The following is a 27427-nucleotide window of genomic DNA, read 5'->3' on the forward strand; positions in this document are numbered from 1 at the left end:
AACTGCTGCTTTCTTGGTCACAGCAACTAGTTATGACAAACCCCCCCCCCCCTCCAGTTATTGGTTTGCTCCCAATTGTTATGGAGAACATTAGCACATTTTCATGCTGATCATTAGAAGGGCTGTCCTTGTTTTCCCATCCATAGCCTGGGTTACATCTACTATTCGTATACTAATTAAAAGAGACGTAAACATCATTTATACACAAATAAACTTTAATTACACTTCATATATTATAATAATACTGTATTACTGTATATAATAATTGTAATATCTATTTAATCCCCAAAAAAACTTGTTTCACTATGTAGGGCTGTGAAAAGATATTAATATACAGTAACCACAAACCATATTATCAATTGTTATTCATAATTTTTTTTTTTTAAACTATCGAATTCCTTGCCCAACAATATTAAAAGTTGTTTTGTATGTCAAGAATTTATTTTAAGTCTTTAAGAAGCAGTTAAAGGATCTTTTCCATTGTAAATCACACTGTAGCTTTTCAAAATACTTCAGTCATTCCTTCTTATCTTGTTTTGGTTCACTTAATTCAATTTTATTGTACGTTTCAGGGAGTCAGACGTGCTTCCAACAGTGGGTTTCCTGCTTTTGCGTCTCCCATGCAATCATGCCATTGAATAATATATAAACTACAGTAGTACTGTATTGCAATAGGAAGTCTAACGTGTTTCAATATTCCAAGACTGCCTAAATTCTATCTCCCATTGCCTTACTTTAGATTTTGATCGTTTAATTTGCTTGTGAACAGATTCAACTTTTTTACTATCTTTCTTCTGGCTTGGCCTTTTCACAGCTGAAGTGTCATATGGTTTAAAGTGTGTTATTCTTGGCCTACTCTCCTCTGATTTAGATCCAGATCCTAAACAATGTCTATCTCTTTTCAAGATTGTCTTAACTGGAAATTTAATTCCACTTCCCTGAGGGCCAAGTCCTTTTTCAGTGTCCCACCCATCCTTAAGCATCATCTGATAGCCTTTGTTGTTATCACTCAAGTAGTACAATGTTGATGGTTTTGTGTGTTGCATACAGAACTGATGAACTGTAGAATTTCTGTGTTCATTGAAAGTGGAAGCCTTGATATCCGTGTTACAAGAACCACAATGAAATGCTTCCGGAGGTTTCCTACCATTATCATTACTTTCAATTGTATTGCAGTAATCCCGATTATTATCAAACAAGTTCACAATGTGTCTATGTCCAGATCGCTGTGCTAAAACCTTTGCATCAGCACCAGATTTGTCCTTAATACCAATCCACTCTGCTCCGTGGTTCAGTAAGTACACAACCATCTCAAAGTGTCCACTACAACAGGCACACATCAATGCCGTCCAGCCAAAATCATCTCGGACATTAATTTCGGACGTTTGTTCTACAAATTCCTTGGCAGCTTTCAAGTCTCCTTCCGCTGCTGCCTTGAAGAATGAATTTGCTGTCCTGAATCGGGTTGTGGTCCTATTTGACCTGATTTTATCTCTTGTCCGACTTTTCATTATTTTTCTTTGTTTAACATCACTACATGATCTTGGAGACTTGGGCATGCCTGAATTGGTTTCCATAGCAATTACACTTTCGTAAAAGTCTTTAATTTGGTTTCCATCACTTGCTGTTGATTTAGATGTACAGGTATGTGTTTGCTTATCATTGTAATTAGACACGGAAGTTCCCCTTGCCTTCTGGAATAATATTCGTTGGTAGATGGCCATTCTTTTATCAATCGCAGGTCAACGGTGCCTGTCCAAGCTTGGGGATGCTGTTAAGTGGTTTATTCCAACTCTCAGGCTCTGCCAAGTCAACAAAAAAATGAAAATACATTTTTAAGAAACATTCAATAGAAGTCGCTTATCTTTCTAAACATAATAAAGGCAAAGGAATATTATGTCACTGAAGGGCAACCAGACAATATACCATTGAATTAGACATTTTTATTCAGGAAATGATATCCAACATGCTACATACAGCAAAGTGTAAGAAGTTTGATTGGGAGTTTGAAAATTAGTTTAAGGTTAAGCGTGTGTTCCAACAATCAATAAACTGGACTTGAGTAATCATCAGAACAATAACAACAGCCTTAATATTTATAGCAGTGAATATGAAAGAAGACCCAATTTCATTTTTAAAATCATCTATTAATAAAAAGTATAATTTAGGCCTAGCCTTGGGCCTAGGCCTATATGAAAATTAATTACAGTATTTTAATTCCTGTACAGATTATGACGATAAACTTGAAGAACTCGTTGTGTTAACAACAGCATTAACTTCATGCAAAAATGTTTCGGTATGGGGGCCATACACTAGGCCCTAACTAGGCTAAATAAAGAAATTAGGCCTAGGCCTAAGCATAACATAACACATACCACTACCGGTAGTAATAGGTGACCCAGAGAGGAAATATGCCTAGGCCTTAGCAAGTAGTTTAGCCTAAGCGCAAGGTAGGCTTGGCCTAGCTAGAGAGGCCAGTAGCCGGACTAAAACAATGTGTATTTCGAGACCTGTGTTACCTCTTAAACCCAGAATTACTCAACGATGTGCAGGTTATGGTCGTTGAAAAGTTAGATGATCAAAATAATGTAATATGACAATGTCTTTCCTGCATTACAAAATGTCAAAGATATCTCCCCCACGTTCTCTTGTCGTCGTAATTATACAATTATCAAAAGTAAAATTTACAGCACGCCCTCTATATTAGACTTACTTCAGCGCAATTGGTTTGAGCAATTTTTAAATTTTTTTTTTCTTGGTTTGAGCGTCTGAAAACAGTTTTGTAATTTTCTCGCCTTCCTGTTTTTTTTTTTTAGTTTTTTTTTAAATTTTTTATCCAGCTAATTTCTTGAAAATAGCATTATGTATTTTGCTATTAATACTTTTAACCATTTACATCACTTCCCCAGTACAATATCTCTTTCATCAGATGGATTACCCATTTTGGCGCGAACAAGTTCGGGCGCGCCGCAGTGTTAAACAACTACAAAATCTAGAAATAAACATGTTTCAGCATTAATTAATAGGCCTGTACTGTATTATGAATTCTTGGAATTTGGAATGTATTACACAGTTTTACTAGTAGTATACATCTAAGTAAACACACATACACTCACACGTTATTATAATGCAATTGTAATCGGTGTAGACTTAGCACATACAAGCCTATACAGTATGAGGTCTATACGCGTTTTTAATAGTTCTTCAGTGAATCGTATTGGCTGAAAACGGCTCGATCCAATTTTATTACAATAGTTGTTATTTTATCGCTGATTTATTTGTTCTAATATCTGTTTTACCCCATCTTACATCAACTCGATAATATTGCATAGGCTATACATATTGTCACTTATGTACTAATTTCACTGAAAGTGGTTTTACCCGCATAAAGAGAAGCGATTTAAAGCTACATCGGGCTACCTTAAGGCAGCACTAGCGGTGTCGGAGAGGGGCTTAATCCCACCCTGTGACGCAGCGCCATTTGGATGTACGATTCTCGCAATATTTTCTCGTAGGCTAGGAGAAAAATGTATTTACCAAACAACTTCGAGAGATGTAGGACTAATAGCAAACACGTTGTCGTCGTTTGGAGAATGTAGTCCTTTTTTTTTGTATAGAATAATCGTCAGGAAAGGTGTTTCCCTGCAATGTGTCACTTCTCTCTTTGGGGAAATACATGTGGGCCTCTTATGCAATTTTTAAATTTTTGTTTGTAAGTTGTTCTCGTTGTGGTTTGTTTCCTGATAGCGAGAGATGTAGCAAACTCGTTGGTCAGGAAATTCTTGTTTCACTTTTTCATTGGGAAAATTAGGTCTATGATGAGGGTAAAAGATTTTTCCCCGATGAATTATTTGATGTTACAAAGGCGCCAGATGAAGAGACTCCTGTTTATTCTTGTCAGGGAATGCCGTTTGAACGGCTTTATTTACATTTTATGATATTTACAAATTTTAAAGAAATACTTGGATTGTTTAAGGTGCGATTGTTACAAAGAGTTTGAAATTCATCTTTACCTATCCTCTTTGTAGATAACTATTATTGTGAAGGGAATCTAAAATTATTTTTTTCGTTTGACAATTAATTTTAATAAATAAACAAAAACATATATATTTCAGGATGAGTATATTGTACTTTTATTTGATGAGTTTATTATATAATTATTATTTAGTATGTGGATGCAGTGCTACTTTTGTTGAAGATAGCATTCATGGATTTATGGAATTTTATTTTAATTGTCCGTGGTATTTATCAAATGTGTAAGAGCGCCACCAGCAGTTAGGGTTTGGCCCAAAGCGGATTGAGTGGGACGAACGAATTTAAATACAACACAAAAAGTTAAACATTCGCTTTAGGATTCGGAGTGGTGCAAAAGAGTGGTGCAGATGTCATTCCGCTACGATCGACATAGTTGGATTTGTGAGTGTATAACGTATAGATGAACATATTTTCACAAGTCTTGATTGTTCTCAGATTGTTCTACGTAGGCTAAATGGATTGTCAGCGCTTTTTAACGTAGAAACAGTGAGTTGTTGTTTACGTATTTGTTCGTAATTCTTCTGTCAGTGTTAGCCGCGGTTTGAGAATCATCCTCCGGCAGCCTATGTGCCTTCCTCTCTAGCGTGACTACAGTAGCTCATCAAACGTACGAACGAGGCTTGTGTTACAGTTATGGAACCATCAAATAAATGTTGGCGTTTCCGAAGGAAATGTGTTGTTGGGCAATGGAGATACGTTGCTATACTATCTTCAGTATTTATTCTCGTCTACATGGTATATACAATTCAGCCAAGTGCTGTTGTTCAATATTCGCCTAGTTCGTCTGTATTAGCCAGCAATCAACATGGAACCGTTATTAAGTCTGTGCCTTTTTCCTACAAATTTTCACCCACCAACAATCTAAATTTTACTCCAACTTTACTGGAACGATTATCGTCTGGTAAGGGTGTCCAGCCTACGCAAGGCAATGCATCAAAATCAGAGGATGGTGCTGATTACTATAATGATAAAACTCATCAGAGTTCTAAAACTGGTACACTTAATAATAAAGGAACAAGTAAATTACCAGATGCAATTATTATAGGTGTGAAGAAAGGTGGAACCCGTGCTCTTTTGGAATTTATACGCTTGCATCCAGATGTAAGAGCATCAGGTCCAGAAACCCACTACTTCGATCGTTATTATGATAGGGGAGAGGAGTGGTATAGGTAAGTTGTATGTCATTAATGATAAATAACTGTCTCGCTAAAAGGGGTATACCACTGCATTGCAGACAACCATGCACCACCCCCACTTACCATCGCAAATCAGTGCTTGTAATTTTTATAAGTAAGCACTTATTTTTTTTATCTTTTATTTTTGAATGTACTAATAGCCACAGTTTTGAGATATTTTTATTTATTGTCGTCTGCAATAAACGGAAAATGGCAAGGACAGCCATTCGCTTATCACGTTGACTGCAGCATTAAATTGAGGTCAGCGTTCATTGATAAATTCAGTGATAAGATTGTGGCTGTTGTTGACACTTGTCATCATTGCATAAAGGCATGGAGACCTCAAATATATGATTTAATTCATTCATATTTAATGTTAGATAGAAAAAAGCTTTTAGTAACGTAAACATGCGCCCTTGAAATGCTGATTTGTGGCGATGTGCAGTGGTATACACCTTTTAGTGTGACCGTGTCACCGAAACCTTACCTTCACCTACACGATAGTTTGATCTTGTAATTAAGAAAGTACAGCCTGTAATGTTAAAAAATGAATCCTTTTCATGATTAGCAAATATATAGTAATGCATAAATTGATATATTCACAACATCAATAATATATGGAAACATGAAACACATATATTTTATCTGTATACTGTAGGCTCATGTGTCTACAAATGTCATTGTACAGTATGTATTTTCAGGTACTGTACCGTCCCTCTAGTACCCCGAACAAACCATGGCTTAGTAACAAGAATATTATACAAAATCATTGTCTATATTTTATTTATTTTATTTGTATAATATGCAAGATTTAATGTTAGTAACAACGCATTAAGAAATCAAATTTCTGATTAGAACAATACTGTACAAATAGAAATGTAGAAAATATCGATGATGGTACTAAAAAAATACATTATTTTATGATGCCAAATATATCTTTTTTTTTCTAATTTTGAGTTGTTTTTTCCAATCTAATTTTTTTTTCTGGAAAAAGATGGCCATCGCATACTTATTAGCACAATTACCACTGCACTTCATGAAAAGAACTGATTTATTTAAGACTGCTTTTTGTAACCGACATCCTACGGTATAAGGCAGTGTAATAATATATAATAGAGACAGTACAGTAGATAGGAGTATTTTTATAATCATTAGACTAGGCATCTGTTATAAACATTATAGTTAGGCACAATAAATATGTTATAAATAGTGCTATTGTTCCTTTGAAGAACAGATGACCAGTGATTATGTAATTGTTTTCAAGCACATAACACATGTCTCTTATGCTCTTTGTTGACATTATCTGATTACACATTCACTTCAACTGTCAAAAAAAAAGAAGAGAATACTGCAGTTCCCCAGATAATGGTCGAAGTGGAGTTCAGCCAGATTTGATTTTTAGCAATGTTAAGAAATTATTTAGCCTGGATTATAATAATATAATAGAAGCACAGAATCTGAAGTCTCGATGATAGAAAACTTGTATTGTTGTGTTAATATCATCTAGTTTCACACCATATGCTTGTCCTGTCTTCCTTTTCCCACCATATGCTATAATGTGTTACTATTAGTGTCTTCCTATTTTTTTGACATCACATCCCTGACTGTAGCTCCGTGTCCCATTCATTTCCTGTTGACTTGCCTTCCAACATACAAACAACAAGACGAGCATCTGTAGTTGAATAGCCCAATGCCTTTGTATTAGTTTCATACAAGAAGATTTCCAATCATAGTGTAGAGTATTTACCATTTACAGTATCTCATATATTATTACATCACTGTACCATATGGACAGGACATTCATTTTCTTTTAATTTCTTAAGGCCTGTCCAGACTATCAAATTTTATTTTTCAAACATGTGACATGCCTAAACATGGCATGATGACATCATATCATGACCATATATAGGCATATCATGACCATATATAGGCACATCATGACTATATATGGGCATATAGCAGTGTCAAAGTTAATCTGGACAGCTTTTATTTGTGTTTGCTAAGATTTTTACATAGAAATCATATCACTTGGAATGATGAAAAACTTGTATGCCCATATATAGTCATCTTGTGTCTATATATGGTCATGGGTAGTATGTCATCTTGACCATATTTAGGCATATCACTTTATTTTGCTATAATAAAATTTGACAGGGATTTTCTAGGATTATTTTTTTTAATACATAGAATTCATATCACTTGAATACATGCAAATGCATGTACTATAATAATACTATACACTGCACATTTCTATACGCATACTGCTGCCTTAGGGAAACTGGAATTCATGTATGTATTTATATTGTCAGTCAGTGTGTAGGCAACGAGGCAAATATTTTAATCTGTACAAGCGACCTCCTATACAGGTCATTGTTGTTATTATTATTTGCATTTATAATGCACCAACTTCAGTTCATTTCAATCCATAATTGTAAATATGCAATTTCTATTGGCATGTGTTTCTTACTCCCTATATAATTTAGTATGTTTTTTATGATGAATAATTTCAGAATGAATAATATAAGATCCAAGTACAGTAAATAAACAATAGTTTGTGTTGCTGTATTGAAGATAATAAATATATAAGGAAAAAATACAGCAAGGTACCTGTACTGTACCTGTATCCTACTGTATGCAGTTCATAAGGCAATCAGACAATCTAAACAAGTTTTATTTCAAGAAATGTAGATGATCCATATTATACAAGTAAATATAATCAACTAAATTTCAAATTGAATAATAATAAGTTTGGAATATATCATGGTTGTCCCTAGAGGGAGATTACATTGACCTTTAACCTCTGGTCATTGATTTGCAGTAGGATTAATTTCAACTATATATTGTAACAAATGCATATTTGCTCCAGATTAGTCAGTTCCTATTTATCAGATAAATCTGTGTTTATGCCGATTGAAATATAAAGTACAGTATGTGGGGGGGGAAGAAGTGTTGCTTCTTCAGACAGAAAATAATGATGCGGAAACATTGACTTAGACAGTAGAACACAATAATTTATTCAGGGAACGATTACAAAAGTTGGCAAATACTAGATCCAATATAATACAATAAACAGTCGGCAATAAATAAAGGAGGGTGATTAAATGAGATAAACAATAACACATGTGACTAATATGACTGTATATATATATATAGTCATATATATAAGCTCTGGTTCTATTTCTGGCTGTTTACTTACGTTTACTTTTTAGCTGTTGCTTATCATTTTTGTATAATTTAATATACCAGTAGTGGAACTTGAGTAACTGTCTCTTATACACATCTAGATGTGTATAAGAGACAGCATATTACATGCACAAATTAATAACATTTTTCAAATGTAACACTTGAATTAAATTTTCTTTTCTTTGTTTTTTCTGTTTTAGTTTGAGAATGAAACCATTTTTAATAGAAATACACTAGCTTCTATACAGAACTTTTTTTTATTGTCAACTACAGTAAAGACATGAGTTATTGTGACCTAGAATTGTTCTTACCTTTTGCATGTTGTTGGTGATTCCTAGTCAGATGTTTCGGTACAGTTTATCCGTAACTGTTTTATTATAATCTTCTCTATAGCTCTCTATCTTAGCAAGATGCAGTACTTGAAAATCCAGTGGCTTTTAGTATCTGCTTAAACTCACAGAATTATCCGTCACTCAAGAATTGGTCCAAGCTACACTGTCATTATTAATTAGGCCATAAAGAAGCAAAAGTGATGTCTCCTGTCTTGTCCCACTTACTCTTTTGGAGCCACTGCATTTTTTTTTGTACAAGCCAAACACGGAGCAGAATTTTAATCTTTCTCCTAATAAATAAGAATCTAGCCTAGCATAAGCCAATATGACTGAGTATGTTGTGCACAACTTCATGTAGGGGAATAAATACTTAGTTTTAACCTACCTACTTTAACTGTACTCTAAAAAATAGTACTTGGACACAAAATGTTTTTTTTTTAATTGGCCCAAAGCTCATTCTTATAATAGTTCTACAGTGGTTTTTAAAATACTACAGTATTCCATCTATCACTGAATTGTAGATAGATAATATAAATACAAGATATAAGATTACCTTATTATAATAAACTATACAGCAGCTGAAAAATGATAGTGGTTTATCTTACTGAATATTCAATAGTCAATCTCACTTCTTTTTTTTTTTATTGAAAGGGCATATTGAAAGATAAATTAAAATGTATTATTGTATATTTTCTTTTTTTTAATGCTGAAATATATTGTAAAAGTAATTATATAGCACTGTATACTGTAGATAGTTTAAATGTACTGTACAACCTGAATTATAATATGGTTAGTGTAGAGATTAGCTACAAACCACAGCTGCTATGCAAAATCACTACAGAGAGAAGATGAAGTGAAGCAGATTATAAATGCGGTGACATCACAGAGTGTGTGGTGTATCGTGATGTACTCGAGTTTGCCGGGGAAAATAAGATTTTGATCGCAATGCAATGCTATGCCCTATTTATTTGTATGTATGAACCATGCGTAAAGCAACGTGTGAAACCACCAGCATAAATTACACATATAATATTTCCTTTTAATTCGTATCATTTCTCTCTTGAAATTTGTCCATATAGTGATAGCATTCATTAGATTTATTTGGCTTCGATTTACATAATTTTGGTATTTATTTTGTGCTTTATTATAAATTAATGAATATTTAGATCTGTACAGTATTTAAATAAAAGCCGCAATATTTAATATATTTACTTAAAAATTAAAAATCGAATATGTACAGTTGCCATAACAAAAGAAATTATTGAAAAAATGCGTTATATGCTACAGTCAGGTATATTGCAGGATGGGACAAATAACGCACTTATTGATGAAAAACGTGGTAAAATGTATACTGTACAGGACGTGAATATACAGTAGATTATTTTGTTAAATGAATGATGCTTAAGAAATGCACAGTGAATCATCAATTATATTCAAGATGTTGAAAAGTGACTAACAGAACGTTGGATTGTAGATTAGATTCACATAATAGAAACAAGTACATTCAACCCAGTGTTATAGAACAACGTATTCATCCTACTCCGACTAAAAAATCGTAGTTGTACTACTGTATTCCGTATCAAATATGCATTAAAAAAAACCTGCATTTGACGAAGGAGATGAATCTAGTGCTGAATCCATTTTATTACCAATGACACAGAATATCTGCTAATGCATTTATCTTGTATCGTGCATTTAAATCGTCTAATTATCTTAGCATACATTTTTTACTCATGTACTAAAATCCCGAACAATGGAATAAGGTGTCCAAGGCCGATTTAATTGGTGCCTGGATCTGTTAAAATTAAGACTAAATCTGTGCAATTTAAGTAATTATTAACTAAAAGTCAACCATAATGTATGACTTTTGCATATTCCGTTTTATGAAATTGTCATATTTTGCATTGCTGATAAGCAGTTTTATTTTTGCGCTATACAAATTTCACTTATCATCATCATAATGTTAACATTTTTTTAATAGTACAATGATTCTAAAATCATAAAATCCTAAATATGAAAAATGGAGGATGAATTTATACAGATTTGTTTTTTGGTTTTAATATAGAATTCTCGTAGAAAATGAAGAATTGTCTTAATTTGAAATGTCCTATAAAAACAATAATTAGATTATCGCAATGCTTTTTGCTTCCATTGACGACAGCAATTTTCCAAACGATAAAAAATATACTGCAGGGAAAAGAAAATTTTAAAAATTATTAAAGGCCTTTATCCTTTTCCAAAAAGCCTGGATGAAAAGCATGTTTTGCTTCAATATATCTGGCCTTATATAGAGATACTTCTTGACCCTCAGTATACTCGAAGTCCTGTTATGGCTATCAAATTTTATTTGACAAAAACATATGGCTATATATGGTCATGATGACATCACATCATGACCATATATATACTGTACTGTAGGCTCATCATGACTGCTGTATACAGTATGGGTATACTGTACATCAGTTTTTTGTCAAAGAAAATTTTACAGTATAGCGTGAACCGACTTTATACCTTTAATTTTGATTATTATCATGGATAACTGCTTAGGTTTATATACGATCAATTTACAATCAATAATAATTAAACAGCATGAAATACACATTGAAAGCTATGCATCGTACCAGCAACGTAAAATATAACAGTTACAAGTAAATTCCAATTAAATGGAAGAAGAAAAGAATGATTAACTAGATTAGTATCCACTTAACAGAAAATTGATGGTCAATATACTCTGTAATTTATCTTTAATTGATATCTTCCTTGTGAGTGATGTCTTATCATTAACATGTAATTGATGATACTACTACCATCTATTGATCTGTACTGTACTTTTAAAGGCATGGAAAAAACATATGAAATTTCCAATACCGATTTTACGATCACAAAGTGACCCAATATTTTTAGATGTCATTGATTGCACTTTCTCCAAGGTTTAATGTTTTAGCATTTTATACAAGTTTATGTTTTTATCATGTTTTTATATGTACTTATTGGTTCACATTCTTAATATGTAAGAGTTGAGCCTCTAAATACTTGAGTAATCCTTGCCCCTTGTTTGTCTAATGAATAAAATTAATTAATATGCTTATAAGTTATTTGCTGCTTAATATTTGCTACTTATTATCATATGTATTGTTCATGAATTACATTTGCATATTGTAGCATTTTTTGTATTTACTCTCACTATGTTTGTAAGTGTTATTCCTGATGATGACCAAAAATAAAGTCAAAACATTGAGTAATATTGCTTTACTTTCTCTATTTTGAGTCACTTTTTTTCTATTTTATTTGAACGTTTGATAGTTATATCTTATGTGGAATATTGTTTTTGGCAAGGATATACAAAAACAAAAATTAAATTAAAATAAATATTTATAAAATCTTTAAAATATTTTAATTTATATTTTTGTTCTTTTTACTAAAATATTTTACAATCACCTGAAGAAGATAACTGTTCGAACCTAAAGAAACCTGGAAGTTGGGTAGACACAATTGGTAACCTCAAACCACAGTTTACTGTAGTAGCGGTCATGTGGCAAAGTGTGTCAGTGTATTAAAAAACACATCCCAACAGTATTATGCAAAATCAATGACAAAGGCACTGCATTTAACCTAGTATTCAAATGTGCACTTTACTATTTATTGTAGGCTCTCTGCCAATGTACTGTATGGTAATATTTTATGAGCCCAATGCTATCCTAGAATTGTAGTGACTGTCCCACCTGCATGGGTCTGATCAAAGACTCTATTACCTACCTATTAAGGTTGCAGATATCGACATAACTCTTTTTCAAAAACATCATTACTTGGGGACAGTATTTTATGGAAGAGCATTATGAATCAATTGTGACATTAACAATGTTCCCATGATACATTTCTAAGCTTTGTATTTAGAGTAGAGTACTATATTGGCATTCCTATACTGACCATCCCTTAATCTGTTCATAATATTTTGCCAAAAGATCATGTGATTCGATTCTTTTTGCTGCTTGAATATGTTAAACTGCTGTGAAGATAGTCTGTACTGTGTTTCCTACCTTTTCTTATCATGTTAGTAGTTTACAGACCTAGTATTTATAGTGTACCTCTTCAATGTTTACATGTTTACATTGCATAGGACTCTTTTCATTGGTTTCTTGTTCATCTATTGTATAGTGTGATGGTTCCAGATGGTCATCTCTGCTTAGAATCCACATTGCAATAATGGTCACTGTAGCCTATGTATATACCTTGCCTATTATAAATAATCTGTACTCCCAATGACATCACGATTTTTAGAATCAGTTGAAAATTACACAAATCAATGGTGATATTGGTAGTCTATGAGTGTACACTTACCTGGATAATTCTCATGAAGTGGATATTGTAATTTGGCAAATTATTTCAAAATCAAGGACAATAAGATATCTATTTTTAAACATTTTTGAAAATTTAACTTTCACTCCAAATTTCTTGTCTCAAAAAATTATATTCATACTGTAAATGTGCAAATTCTGCAATTTTTTCATGTCAAGATGGCCTTGTAATTTTTATTGTTATGAAATTTGATCCTTTGTACTGTGTTTCTTATTGTAATAATTATAATTATTATCCTCTGATTTATTAATATTAGGCGCCAGTTCTTAAGTAGATGAAAACATTAATGGTTTATTAAGACGCAACATAAAGTTGCAAAGAAAAATAGAAGTGCATAATTTGAAATGGTTCAACAAGTGCTGTAGACAGATTCATAAGTGAAGGAAAATTCTAAGTAGATTTTACTGTGAACTTTCACACGATGGACTCATAACGAGTAATTCTTCTATGATCAGATTTTGTTGGAAGAACCACCCTTAATAAAAGTTAAATTTCTGTAGTAGTAAAATTAATTGTTTAAAGTTGGTTTTTTTTTTAGATGGAAATCTTAATTTGAATAAGATGAATGGCCATAAACCACATTGGTATTTCATTTGTGGTAAAGAAAAAATAACAGTGTCCAGATAAGTCTATAAAACAAGATTGTGGTTATTTAATAACTCCACTAATATAGCTTTTGGTTGGTAGTAAAATACTATCTAGAAAAACAGATGGTATGTTGATGCTTTTATTGAGCACAATACAATGGGAAAAGCCTCAATTGATAACCTTGAATTTCAAACTGGATTATCAGGTCAAAATTTCAAGGAAAATCTGATGATCACCGAATTACAAGCGGCCGAGGTCATTCACACTTAGCGGTTGTTGTGTTCACGAGGTCAATATTAGACATAAAATGTCCGGAAGTAGTAGTTATACATGGTGATAAAATGCAACTTTATGAAGTTGCTGTAATAAGAGTAGTTGTAGTGCCTTGCAGTAATGCCAAATAATTATTAAATTTTTCTTGTGTCAGGTTTTAAAAAAATATATGGTCACCATACATGCCTTGGTTCACATATCATTTGTATGTACTGTACACTACAGATAATTAATAGGCCTAATACTCTAATACTTACTGTACAATATAAGGATGGTTTGAGTTCTGCCCGAAGGATTTTCTGGGTCGTTTGAACTTTTGGAATGTAAAAATAGAAGGTGAACCCCCAAAGGCATGAGAAAACACTCATGAAACATTAAAAAAATTTGGCGTACTATAAATTTTTCTTTATAGTGTATTCCACAAAGAAGGAACAATGCATTTTGCAACGACAACAGAAAAGTGAAAGATACCAATTTAACAAAAGTTATTATGATGTGTAGAAAAGAAAGTTAATTGTATAATGATGGAAAATGGGACACACGAGTAGTTACTGTAATTGAGTTTTATTTTCATTTGTTACTGCAAACTTTTATGATGTTACAGTAAATGTACTATATAAGAGAAAGATAACAAGTTGATATATTATAACAAAAGGCTTTGTGATATGTAGAAAAACTTTGGGCTTGCTTTTAAAAAAAATAATTACAAATTTGTGATAGTTGCGTCAAATGAGACATTGCTAGGTTAGTTGATTTTTATCTGCATTTTCTTTAACTTTTATGACTTTAATTATACTACTTTGGTGAATCTGCCAATCAAACTATTTCACTTATTATAAGTCAAGTTGACTATAAAATCAAAACCTATTGGATGGGCATCATGGTCTTACTTCACAGACCAAACCATTATTAAAGCTTCAGTCTGCAAAAGTTACCATTTTTGTGTCTGTTGCCCACAACGGGGGCGTAGACACTATGTCATGATGTAACAATTAAAGATGGCGGAAAAGGGTAAATCCGGTTTAGGCATGATGGGTACTACTACCACGAGGTAGGGGGCGCTCTATTGACAATCGAATAGTGTTCGGAACTCGAACAAAATTCCGTTCGAAAAACTCGAACACGCGTTATAGAGACGCAGCATGCGTTCGCCACGAAAGCCTTTTACCGTCATTTAAAGGACACCCTCTAGAATGTGGTAGTACTCTTCTTGATCAACGACATAACGTGGTAACTCCCAAAGTTACTCATTTTTGAAGTGTTTTTAGTGTAATATAGTAGTAGGCCTAGATACAGAATATTGTTATGAAAAAAAATGTTCATGAAAAATCCAGATACACTACAGTAGTACACACATTTGCATATTGAAGAACATAATACAATTAAAAAAATAAAAACACCTGTATAAGGCAGTAGACACACACTCCCGCTGGGAGCCTATTTTTCTTAATTGTGAAATGATATTTCAATTACATTTCTGTGAAACATGTCATTTTTTTCACTTAAATCATTTCTCTTGAAATGATGTTATTTCAAACAAGCAGTGGAACATGCCTCCTTAATTGAAGGTCTGTTGCCATGGTAGAGGTATTCAAGCTTCAAGAATGTGTAGTATAAAAATTAAATTAGATATTTATTCTCGCTGATGTTGCAATCACTTTTGCCAACTATTAACCACTTGTGCTTTAACATTAATCTGAACTTTAATTTTGAGTGAATAAATAGATTTTACCGGCTTGAAAACACCTGTGTAGTTAGAAACTAGAAGTCTTTATTTGATTTTACTAAGAAATCCAATGTTGCATAACAATTGGAAAAGAAACCTGTTCATGATATGGTCAACATTATCACTGGTAGTAGGTACAGTAGTTAAGCTGTTGACTGTACTGTAGTGTTCAAGTTCTGGTTTAATGTACAAAGGTCATGTTTATTAAATTCTATTCATGATTTTCACTTCTCAGTTTTCAATTTTCTATAACATGATTGAAAAATAAACTATAGGGGATATAATAGTTCATCAATTGGGAATTAATAATTAAATTTAAAAGCCTCATGTTACTGAAGCAATGACACTCTTGGTAGCTATATAGAACAAATTGTCTTTGTTCTCAAAAAAATTTCTTGAACTTGAAAGTAGAGGTGATGCGCATTAACATTTGAGAAATCTCGGTATATGGGTTAAGCAACCATAGGTCAGAATTAATGCTTTTTCTTAACAACACCAAAGAGGAATAACCTATAAATAGTAACTGCAAAAGATGGTGGGGATGGTTGACATGAAACACACTGAAATACAGAGCTATAGTATGATGAATGATAATCTGAATTTCATTATCTCGAGTGTACTGTAGGCTTACTTGGGTGACTGATTTTGGACTGAATTCAATATGGAGGTGGGTAGGGCAGATACAGTATTTTAAGATGAAAGGAAAGTTTGATACAAGGTGTGTGAAAATAAATACATTTTAAAAACAGTGCCATCTTCGTTGGTTGTGACTGTGTTTACCTTCTAATATCCAGAGATATGAGCAGAGTGTTCTTGGACTAGTAATAATCATAAAACAACATCACTACAGTACCTCAAATATGGCTGTTTTTTTAGTTACAATAATATATACAATAGAACCACTCCTTTGGAACACCTCTAAAGGGGACACTCCTGTTAAGGGGACATTTTTCAGCCACAAAACAAAGGAAAGTATATCTTTTAACACTAAGGCCAACCCCTATTTTGGGGACACCCCTATTAAGGGGACACTTTTTTTGGTCCCTAAGGTGTCTACTTATTAGGGGATCTACTGATTTTCTCCACTTTAATTAATTTAGTATTTATTTTGCCATTAGAAATATTGTTATTTGCAATTATTAATATTGAATTAGCTGTTTAAAATACACTGTAGGATTTTCAAATTGTCGTCAAATACAAGATAAAAGATACAAGATTCTTTCATTGTCAGTGTCACTTTGTAAAAAAAATACAAGTAAAATTAATCTTTTTGATGCAAAATTAGTAAAGAAATGAGACGTAAAATAATTAGAGGATATGACTAATAATGTCATTTACTTCAATTTAGTCAAGTCTTCAAAATGAGAAGATTTTAACAGACAGTACAGCTGGTTCTGTACCATGTTATATACCTTACATTTATATGTTCATTCTATGAGCTTTATTGAAACATTTGTTGATAGGAATTTTGAAAAATAGAATATAATGAAAGAAGGAACACTTCAGTAAAGTACAGTATAGAATATGAATCAATAAACCAATATGAATAGGTATTATTATAACAAAAATGTGAATTTATCTCGCGAGCGTGTCAGTCATTGTCATTGAGGTACAAAGACTCTTTCGCTCTTTAGTTTGAATCACTCGACAAGTTTGTATAGAACCAATTGAACCAATTGAAAATATAAGGAGCAACTTTTATTATTGTTGTACTAAATCCTTGTTGGGTGAGGTGAGTACACTATAGTACTGTTGTGGTTTATCTGCTGGTGATTGGTGTTTAGTTTATCTATCAGTGAGAAGCAGGTGAAAATTGAAGGACTTGGCTGTAGAATAGAATGAGCTTAACATGGAGTAATATTCCCAATGTATAAGAAATTCCACACAAACTGATTTTGTAGCCTATGGTAATTAATTTGGTTGCAGTGGCAGCTCCAGGAATTTTAAATAGAGGGGGAACATGAAGGGTATTTCATAAATGAAGGGTCTAGACCACTTACAGTAGCCCCACCATGGTTGCGGCTGAGGTATTAGAACATTTATGATCATTGGCAGAAATTAAATTGTAATATAATTTTCTATATTTTCTCATTTTTTTATATTCTTGAAAATTTCAAAAGGTGGGGCTCCGCTGACTGGGCATTCCCCCCCCCCCCTTTGAATCTGCCACTGGCTTGTCCCGAGTTTCATCAACTAGTAAAATAAAAGAATAATTGTAGACAGCGTCATTTGAAAAGTGGCACACATATACTGTAGTCAGTGGATCGTTCAACTAAATCCTGCACCTTGGATATTGTTAGAAGGTCCTGGAAAATGAAAGCATAATTGTATTTAAGTGCGTACTATGACCTGTTCTGATCGTTCAGTTGTAAAGTTCGGTCGATAAATTCTATAAAGGTCTGTGCCAATTTCTGGCATTTTGTGCAAAAAGTGGTGTCATGACAATAACCCGATTTCAGTTCTGACACTGTCCTACGTATTCAATTTTTTGTGTGTGTATCAGGATCAATTTAAATGATAATGATGATCAGTACATTCCCAAATACTTGCAAAAAAAAAACCTTATAAGTGATTCTGGTGGGAATTGAACCCATGACCTCCAGATAACTAGCCTGGGGTCTTAACCACTTGAATACCAAGCTTACGCTTAGTGACTAGTGTTGAATCTGATCCCTAATTACAGTGGGTACTGTAGTGCGATTCTTCATGTTTGAAAATTCAAAAATTTATTGTAACAATATGTAAAAGCTCAGTAATGTATATACAGTACTTGAGAGATGTTGGAAAAGATCAATTTATTCAGAATGCAAAGCGCTATGTAGTTCATCAATATTACACCAACGCATTTACCTAACCTACTCTAAATATAGTTGAACAAAATCAATAAGATACATCATCAATGAAAGATAATTAAATTGATGAAGCTGGCCAGTTGTACCACAGGGGACCACTTGGCATAACAATTACATTATGTCTAAGCTAATATACACACATTACAGTAACGTGCCCATGCGACTGTTAAACGACCATCAACAGGGCCTACGTGCTGTTGCAGAATAAGAACAGTGGCAAGAAAGGTATTTACATGGTGGAGCAAAGAACATATGAAATGCAAATTATAAGAAATTCTGGAACATCTTAAAGTCATTTTTTTCTTTCTATGATCAGAATGAATTTATAGTGTAAATAATAATAGCATACATATTATGGAATGATACTGTACCAGATACTTAGGGCAATATATGGTATTTCATACATGATGGTATGGAATGTTTAAATGTAGGGGTTTGGAAAGCTATTTTGCTTTCCTTAATACCATGTATTGTGTCTGATGGCGCCAAATATATATATTTATTAACTGCCGTCTTTTCTGCATTGTGTTTTATTTTATTGATCTCTTCTCCCTGCTTCTATTTTGCAGTACAGAGACACCTTTTGCAGTATGTGCTGTAATCAATCAATCAATGTCTATTCATTCACTTTTGGGCTATAAATAAATAAAACTATAGCTAAGGCATATAAAAAACAATATAAAAATACCCTGTAATATGCAGGTAGATATTTTATCAGATTTTCTTTGACTAAAAAAACTGTTTTACGCCCAACTATTCATTCACTTTTGGGCTATAAAGCCTGAAAAGTAAAGCTGGGCATACAAAAACAATATAAAATTTCACTGTAATAATATACAGGCAGGCCTGCTAGCGCTGTCCAAATTATCAAATTTACTGTATAAAATAAACTGTTGTATGCCTATATATAGTCAAGCTGGTCCTATATATGGTAATGATGTGATGTCATCATGACCATATTTAGGCATGTTACATGTCTGGGCAGGGCATTAGGCCTGAAATATTAACTGTCAATCAAAGATCTTATAAACACAAAATAGCGTTCTCCGCGATTTTACGCGTAACAAATAGAAGCGTCGATTTGGCACAAAAAAGTATTAAATCAGTTTTGGGAGAGGGCGTCCTAGTTGTTGCCTTGGATCTGATTTAGGGTGTTCAAAGTTTGTTACCAAGTACGTTAATTTGTTCCTTATGTTCTAAAGAGAGGGCGCATTGTAAACCAGACGCTTCTAATTGTTACACGTAAACGTAAAGTCGCGCGGCGTACGCTATGGTCAGAGCAGTCAAGGTTCAGAAGTTTTCAGTTTTGCAAGAGGGCGCCATTCATGCCTTACAGTATTACAGAATTTGCATGCTTAAATGGCAGGGAAAGCTATCTTGTGTTTATAAGATCTTTGCTGTGAACCAAATAAAGTCAACCTACAAACCGATAAATACTGTAATTTGCAGTCAATCTATCAGTTAAATGTCAATTAACTATTGATTAATCCTTTACTCAAATAATCAGATATATTTAATCGATCAATGTCTATCTATCAGTTTGCTTGAGGCATTTAAAATTTATAGATAAGCTAGCTGTAAAATATAAAAATATATTACCATGACAGTATACTTGGTGAATAAAAAACAAGCCAATCAACACTTAGCAAAAGAGTTTAAAATAATTTGTACTGGTATTTGATCTGGTCAGAAAGATAATTATTAAAGAGTTTCAGGTTAACTAGGTTGGCTTGTGAGGTTACTCTGAAGGATGAAAGAACACTACAGATGACTAATGGACAACATCTCCTCCAGCTATTTGTATGAACTGAAAAGTCAACTGTGCATATTCTGAGAAGGTTCAGTTCCCTGGGATATGGAAGGGTGCTCATCCCATGGTATGACTTGGAGGTTGATCCCAATCTACCATTTTGATCTTCTTTTTTTTTTAATAAGAATAAATTTTATCCCATTAGAAGAGTCTATTTCTAGATAAAAAATCAGGTATAAAAAATCTATTCCTTTGGATTATTCAATATACTGTACAGTATATAGCAAACACTTGCTTTGTTGCCCCAATATAAGATTAAAGAATATTATCATAAATTGAATTAACTTTTAATGGCTTCATTATAAATAACATGGTTATCAATGAGACTGCATCAGATTGCAAGTGTTTTATATTCAGGTATTCGGTATTATAATAACCTGTATGATTTGCTGGGTCTGCATACTGTAAGAATACTGAAACTAAAGATTTTGACAGTATTTTGACTTTTTAAGTATACAGTAATCATTTATATTTAAAATATTAAATTGTTATTGCTATATTATTATTATTTTAAAGCCTTAGGGAAAAGTGCCATGAGTACTGATTGGTGGACACCATCGCTATAGAAATTTCCAAAATTATTATTATTGTGATAAAAAAAATAATGTAAAAATTGATAAATTATTTAAATTTTTATAACATGGAGATCTTTTCAGACTTTTGGTTCTTGGTTTAATTCCATCAATTTATAAAATAATATTTTGATCCTTTTGTATGTTTAAGATCCTGTTTAAAATATGGCCCATGTGTAGGTTACATAATCATGGGGAAATATAGGGTGTTTTATTGCCCAATTCACTATCAGAAGTATCACATTGGAATTAGGTCTTGTTGGAATATCCTTTGTGTGATTCATACCAAAAAATCCAATAAATATCAAATAGTCAGATATAAACCAGTGGGAATACACATCGGTTTGGCTTCCGCAAAAACACAAAAGTAGAATCTATATAATGCAAATGTTACATTTATCAGTTGACCTGTATTCACTCTCAAGAAAGATAATCTACTACAGATTATTTACCATCGATTATTATCAATTCCCCGTAACAACAGCATCGGAATTAAGTTACCGAAAAAGCCTATTGGATCAATTTGGCGTAATTGTTCTGTATATTTGATGTAGAACGAGGTAGCTAAACACATGTACAATGTTGATACTCATGAGAGTAAAATCATTGTTAGTGCTGATTGTAATGAAACTTAAATTTGCTAGTAATATTATGTGCTTACGATCATGTCCTTTGGTGTTTACTTTATAGTTAAGTGAAATTATGATCTATATTGATTCAGTAAGTCCAACAGATAAAGTATTGAGTTGAAATAATAACGTGTTAAATATTATAATAATAACCTTTAATAAGATGATCAAATTTTAATTTAAGTTTATTAAATCATGTTGAGTCAATTAGGAATGGTAGACTAAAGCATTTGCGTTACCTTAATTATTAAGTACATGTAAGTTAGTAGATGATGTAAAAAAATGCAACATCGTAAATAACAGTAAAACAGAATACACATACTGTAAACTACTCTATGTTGTTCCAGTAAGTTTATAAAGTGATATTCTGTAATTTAAACAATTATATGATTAGTTTATTTTTCATATTTTAGGTTATTGCCCTATTTCTTTTTTTATTTTTATTTTCTGGTTATGTAAATTGTTGTATACATGGCTTTGCTGAAAAATAAACTGTTAGTTGCTAAGATTTCATGTTATAAATAAAGCTTATTGATAACTTTTAATTGAGAAGTATTGAACAAATATTTTCTTCACAAATTGTACTCTATGGTAAATATTTTGCATAGACCATTAAATTGGTTGGGCAACATAGAAGTTTATGAAAATAATAATAATAATGATGATAATAAATAATAATAATAATAATAATAATCATAATAATCATAATAATAATAATAATAATTAGGACATTAATGTTATGATGATAATAACAACAGTTTATTTATTCCTTAGGCTCATTTCAGTCTTTATACAAAGATTTGTTTTTTAATAGAATACAATAGAACATTTATATAGCAGGGGTATCTGCTATACATTGCTTAGGGGGCTCCTGCAAATGTTTTTTCGGATGTATGCAGCACTGAAAAGGAATGATTTCAGCTCTCTCTTGAAGCTTCCAAGATCCTGTTTCTACTATCTGTATGCAAAGAGAGCATCAGGGAAATAATTGCACTCGGCAAGTGATACAGCTTATTGAAGTGCCCCTGTGTACGTAAGTGTATAATCAAAGGAAAACCTACTGAATGATGTATGAAATTGGAAATAAGTATGCTTAACGCTAAATTGAATTTCCTTAGATATTGATTATGTAACACATACGCCTCGTTAATCCATAACCAACACGGAAACTTGCCATTGGAATAGAAAAACCCCGCAAAATGTAATACACTAGATCTAAGGAATGCCCTCAAGTACATTGAGTTGAACCCGCACATTCTAAGACACGTACTGTTAATTAATGCGCTTTTTGATTATAAGTAAAACTCAGTAGATATGTTGTGAATATACATCAAATCCAAGATCAATAAAAAAGCATGCGAACACAGAGTAACTAATCATGCGTAACAGAACAGATAGGTAACCAGTATGTGACAGAATCAAGTGACCCATATAACAATAACGACCATGCAACATGCGATGGGCTTGTACTGCAAATGACATGTAAACAACCATTTAACAACCATTGGGAGATTAGTAGTAAAAGCTTTAAAAATTGATGTTTGGACCTTCAACAAAAACACTGTAGACATATGTGGCCAAGACAAGCCAAACCAGTCACTCGTCGCAAATTTTGTTTCAGAGATAATGACCAAAAATGTTGGAATCTAAACATTTTTGAAATTATATTTTACTGTATTAAACTAACCTTTATATCTATACATCATGCTATGTTGTTATTTTCCCCATTTTCAATGTTAAAACAAGAATTTTTAATGATTTGGTGATGGTTTCTGCCTGAGAAATGCCAGAAATCGTAAACATAAAGGCTAATTTTTCAAATATTATTCTTTCAACAAATATATGCTTAAACTTTGTAACAACTTTGTAACTTCATAAATAAATGTCGGATTTAAATGATTCTTTTACCATTTTATTGCTCCCATTTTACTGTTTCACCCTGTATTACCAACTAAAAATGTATTATTTGCAAGAGTGACTCCTTGAGTTGTCTTTGGCATATATTAACTTTACTATTATGTATATTAGCATAATAAATACACTTTAAACAAATTTTAGTTTTACTTTTAACAATGTAATGTTTTGTTCAGGAAATTGGGGGAAAGTTCCTCTCTTATGTGTATGATAAAAAGTCTTGGTTTTTTATGCTCTTTAATGATCAGTTGCGAAATTGCAACTTCCTTAAAAATAAGGACCTTTTAATAATTCACAACATGTTATTGTTTTTGGTCCATCGTAGGTTAAATCTGTGTTGATACTTTGAAAATGTTGGGGTAATGTTAACTTACAAACCTCACTCTGAAAGTAAATCCTATGATGGTATTGGGTTTAATTTATTCAGAAATATATTTGATATTTCCAGGAAATTGATACTAATTTTGTACAGTTATTCTTTCTAAATATACATCTATGGTGCTAATTTTTAAACATGGCCTAATGATTATTTTACAATCAGGTCAGGTCAGTTTCATCATAATTTAGTTACCAGTAATTATAGTAACATCTGCATCACAGGGAGTTTAGGCCAAATCAAATTAATTGCTAGTTTCCCCATCCCTACCCTCATCAAATTTTGGAACCTCATGAAAAAATTTACTATTGCTGTTTTTCAAAAAATTAATTTTTCCATGGACAGTAAGAATAATGATTCTCTAAAAGAGTGAGGTCAAGCTTAAGAAGAAGTAGGAATATAAATTGTAGAAATATATTAGAAAGATTCATTATACTTTTATAAACAAAAAACAATTTTTACTATTTACCAGCCTGTTTACTATAAATGATAGGCTAGTAAATAGCAAATAATAAATACCCTCACCAAAAAATAATTTAAAATACCTGACGTGAAACGAACAATTAATTGTATTTGGAGTTACAGTACATCACTGTTGTAGAAATAACCATCTGATTATTTCCAACAGATGTGGCAACCAGCCCTTTCTCAGATGTTTATTTGCCTCACTCAAAAGGTCAAGAGAGAGGTCATGATGCTTAGTGTAACCCATGGACGCTTAAATTTACCCAGACTGAGAAAAGATAGTTATGCTATCCAATAGCATATTTATGTAATAAAGCTTTCTTGTGTATGTGTATTTTGGTTTTGAATCATCCATCATTACTCACAGTTGTACAAGCATTATCTCAACCCTATGATAATGCTTGAAATTACCCCATCAATGAAGGTGTGTTCAAACTTTTTTGGTTTATCATAAAAAAATAATACCTTGTTTTTTTATCATTTTGCATAGACCAACCCAGTCGCTTTGACCCAAATGTAGGTTACTACAAGTACATCATGTTTACTACAAATATTTATATGTTTATTGCTATTTGTGAATCACTGAATATTTTATTTTTTATTTATTTATTTTTTATTTATTTATTTATTTATTTATTTATTTATTTATTTATTTAATTATTTATTCAGGTATAAAAATATAAAACAAAGCTGATATGGTTTGCATCACAAAATTTGTTTAAAACCTTAAAACTTATTCACAATATCAAAACCTCAAGTAGACACAAAACAGTAAAATGTTAAAGATAAAAAACATCAGAAATTCAGTTCATTAAAAATAGAAATAAGTCAAATTATTATCATAATTATAGAAAATACAAAAAAGGTCACATTATTGAATTATCATTATCATTATTATTATTTTATTTATTTGTGTTTAAATTATGTTTATATGTTATAATACAGTAATACATTGCACTTTTCTGTTATTGGTACTTTAATACCAGTATCAATTTTATTAATTTATATACTGTACAGGTAAATATTGCAATTATCATAAACTTATTATTATCATTATTTTACAAATACTATAATTAGGTTTTTGCAGTAGGCATTAAAAAAATTTAGAAATAAAATTGTAAAATTATAAAATTAAAATGCACACACACACAAAACACACAAAAAATAAATAAATAAAAACAATAATTTAAATGGGGTACATACATTTCTATTGCAACCCTATGATAATGCTTTGCTTTATTTTTTTAGAAAATACCTTGTTTTTGGGACTGTTTTTCAAAGCTGGTCGCTTTGACCCAGTATTTTAGTTTACTACATCATGTTTACTACGGGGGTAAAAAAAAACTTGTACGTGATGTGGAAGTAGAGACTGTGCTTTAATTATTAGCCGATATTCATGACATTGTTTTTCTTGTGAGGTTTTAGCTTCTTGTTTGGTAGTAACCCAACACTGACAGGTCTGAGCTGTTGCAATCTGTACTAATCTACCCAGCGATCTATCTCGAGATCTCCAGCATGCTTTACATGCCGATCGATATCGGTCTCTCACAGTTTACGCGGCTTTACTTTCAACTTGACCTGCTAAACGTGCAAGTCCGAGGAATTTTAACAGATTGTAACACTAACTCGTAAAAAATGAGCAGTTTAAAAATAGAATGTTAAAAGCAATTATAAATCATTTCTCATCCCATGAGCCATGATTAATTAAAACAAATTAGAACTGTTAATGAAAATTATAGGTCATGGAACAAAAAAAAAACTTTTTCATTCATTTTTTTTTAACAAGCCAATTAAAGTGATCACCCAGAAAATCCTGGAGAAATTTAAACATCCTGGGAGGTTGATAAAATGCATATATATTGATGTGCTTTGCCTGTTCAAGTGGGCCAGAAGAGGTAGCCTGTTTCTTCTAAAAAATGTTTAAAGCCAAGCTCCAGAGAAGAAAAAATATTGATATTGAACTGTACATCTGGTTTTTCTAAGACACAAAAATGGTGTTTGACTAAAAAATCTGGAGTGGTTAATGAGATAAAGATTTTTTAATATCTAAAAACTGTAGAAAAAAAGGTGAGAAAAGGGCAATTTGGTCTACTTTTGCCCCAGTTTTAAATATTCAAATAATTATGTATCACTAACCCTAGACTAGCCTAGCCTAGCTTCCCAAATTTTTCATCAAACACCTTTTTTGTGTCCTAGAAAAATCAAATGTATTGCATATCAAAACAATTTTTTCTCCAGAGCCTGGAAAAGTAAAGTGTTTTTCTTCATGGCATTACTTTCATACCAAATTTCCAAACATTTAAGACCAACGGAATAGTCATAATTTCCTAGAAAAATGCTATTGATTGTCTTGTATTTTCAGTGATACTATATTTAGAAGGGATTATTATTTCAGAAAACAAGTAGTTTATTGAAAGTGACTTTTATACTCCAATTAACTTACTTCTTTGTTAGGTATAATTATTATAGCTCCATTAGTCTAATTACAACAAATAAAAGATGAAAAGGAAAGTGCTTCACAAAGTAGACATGAAATGTATAAGCTTATGTCCACAAAGAATGAATTTCTACTAGAGACTATTAAGTGCAAATTAAGCTCTGTTCGCACTATCAAATTCTATGTGACAAATAAATGTGAAATGCCCATATTTGGGTGTAATATGTAATCATCATGCCCATACATGGGCGCATCACACAAATTTGTCACAAAATATGCACTTAACATAATAATAACCACATGTTTAAAAAAAAAAACATGCATTAGCTGTTTCCGTTAAAATTTTGTTATTTATTGTATTAAAATCAGTACATTAGTGGGCCAGAAGAGGTAACAATACATTATTATTATTATAGGGGGGAGGGTAGACAAATTTATACCCTTTCTTTGTAAATACATCATGAAAAATAAGAGGTCTGCTTCATGAATACTAATACCTGGATAAACATTTTTTAAGTACACTTTCTGAGGGGAGGGAGGGGTACTAAAACGAGTACTGTTTGTACACTTGCGGAAAAATGTTGATAATTGAGAACAAACCCTAAGTATATATGCATAAACCTATTAATAAGATCTTATTAATATGTCCATGGTATATTGCTTATGTTTTCACAACCATGGATGAAAAACCGATTCCTCCATGT

The 27427-nt window shown here is 32.1% G+C and overlaps 2 protein-coding genes across 2 annotated transcripts in view; one reads left to right on the forward strand and one right to left on the reverse strand.

Moving 5' to 3' along the window:
• Positions 1-201: 201 nt before the first annotated feature.
• On the reverse strand, positions 202-2658 carry LOC117103870 (G patch domain and ankyrin repeat-containing protein 1 homolog). Its single transcript, XM_033244488.1, has 2 exons — positions 2520-2658; positions 202-1802 (listed from the first exon to the last, which is right to left on the reverse strand). Exon 2 carries the CDS (start codon positions 1722-1724, stop codon positions 681-683), a length of 1044 nt encoding a protein of 347 aa, XP_033100379.1. The 5' UTR covers positions 1725-1802; positions 2520-2658; the 3' UTR covers positions 202-680.
• A 1662-nt stretch (positions 2659-4320) lies between these two features.
• Positions 4321-27427, forward strand: part of LOC117103880 (heparan sulfate glucosamine 3-O-sulfotransferase 6-like) — a 35495-nt gene continuing 12388 nt past the window's right edge. The window contains exon 1 of the mRNA XM_033244499.1: positions 4321-5204. Within this exon, the coding sequence (XP_033100390.1) occupies positions 4669-5204 (536 nt within the window). The 5' untranslated portion in view covers positions 4321-4668. The remainder of the gene's footprint in view (positions 5205-27427) is intronic.

This window comes from Anneissia japonica, unplaced genomic scaffold, assembly GCF_011630105.1.
Source record: "Anneissia japonica isolate Jap-2015-1 unplaced genomic scaffold, ASM1163010v1 scaffold1065_len1792383_cov172, whole genome shotgun sequence".
Lineage (NCBI taxonomy): Eukaryota > Metazoa > Echinodermata > Crinoidea > Comatulida > Comatulidae > Anneissia > Anneissia japonica.

Bases quoted from the DNA above. Each gene is read 5' to 3' on its own strand.
- LOC117103870 (XM_033244488.1), bottom strand. From the start codon at position 1,724: ATGGCCATCTACCAACGAATATTATTCCAGAAGGCAAGGGGAACTTCC.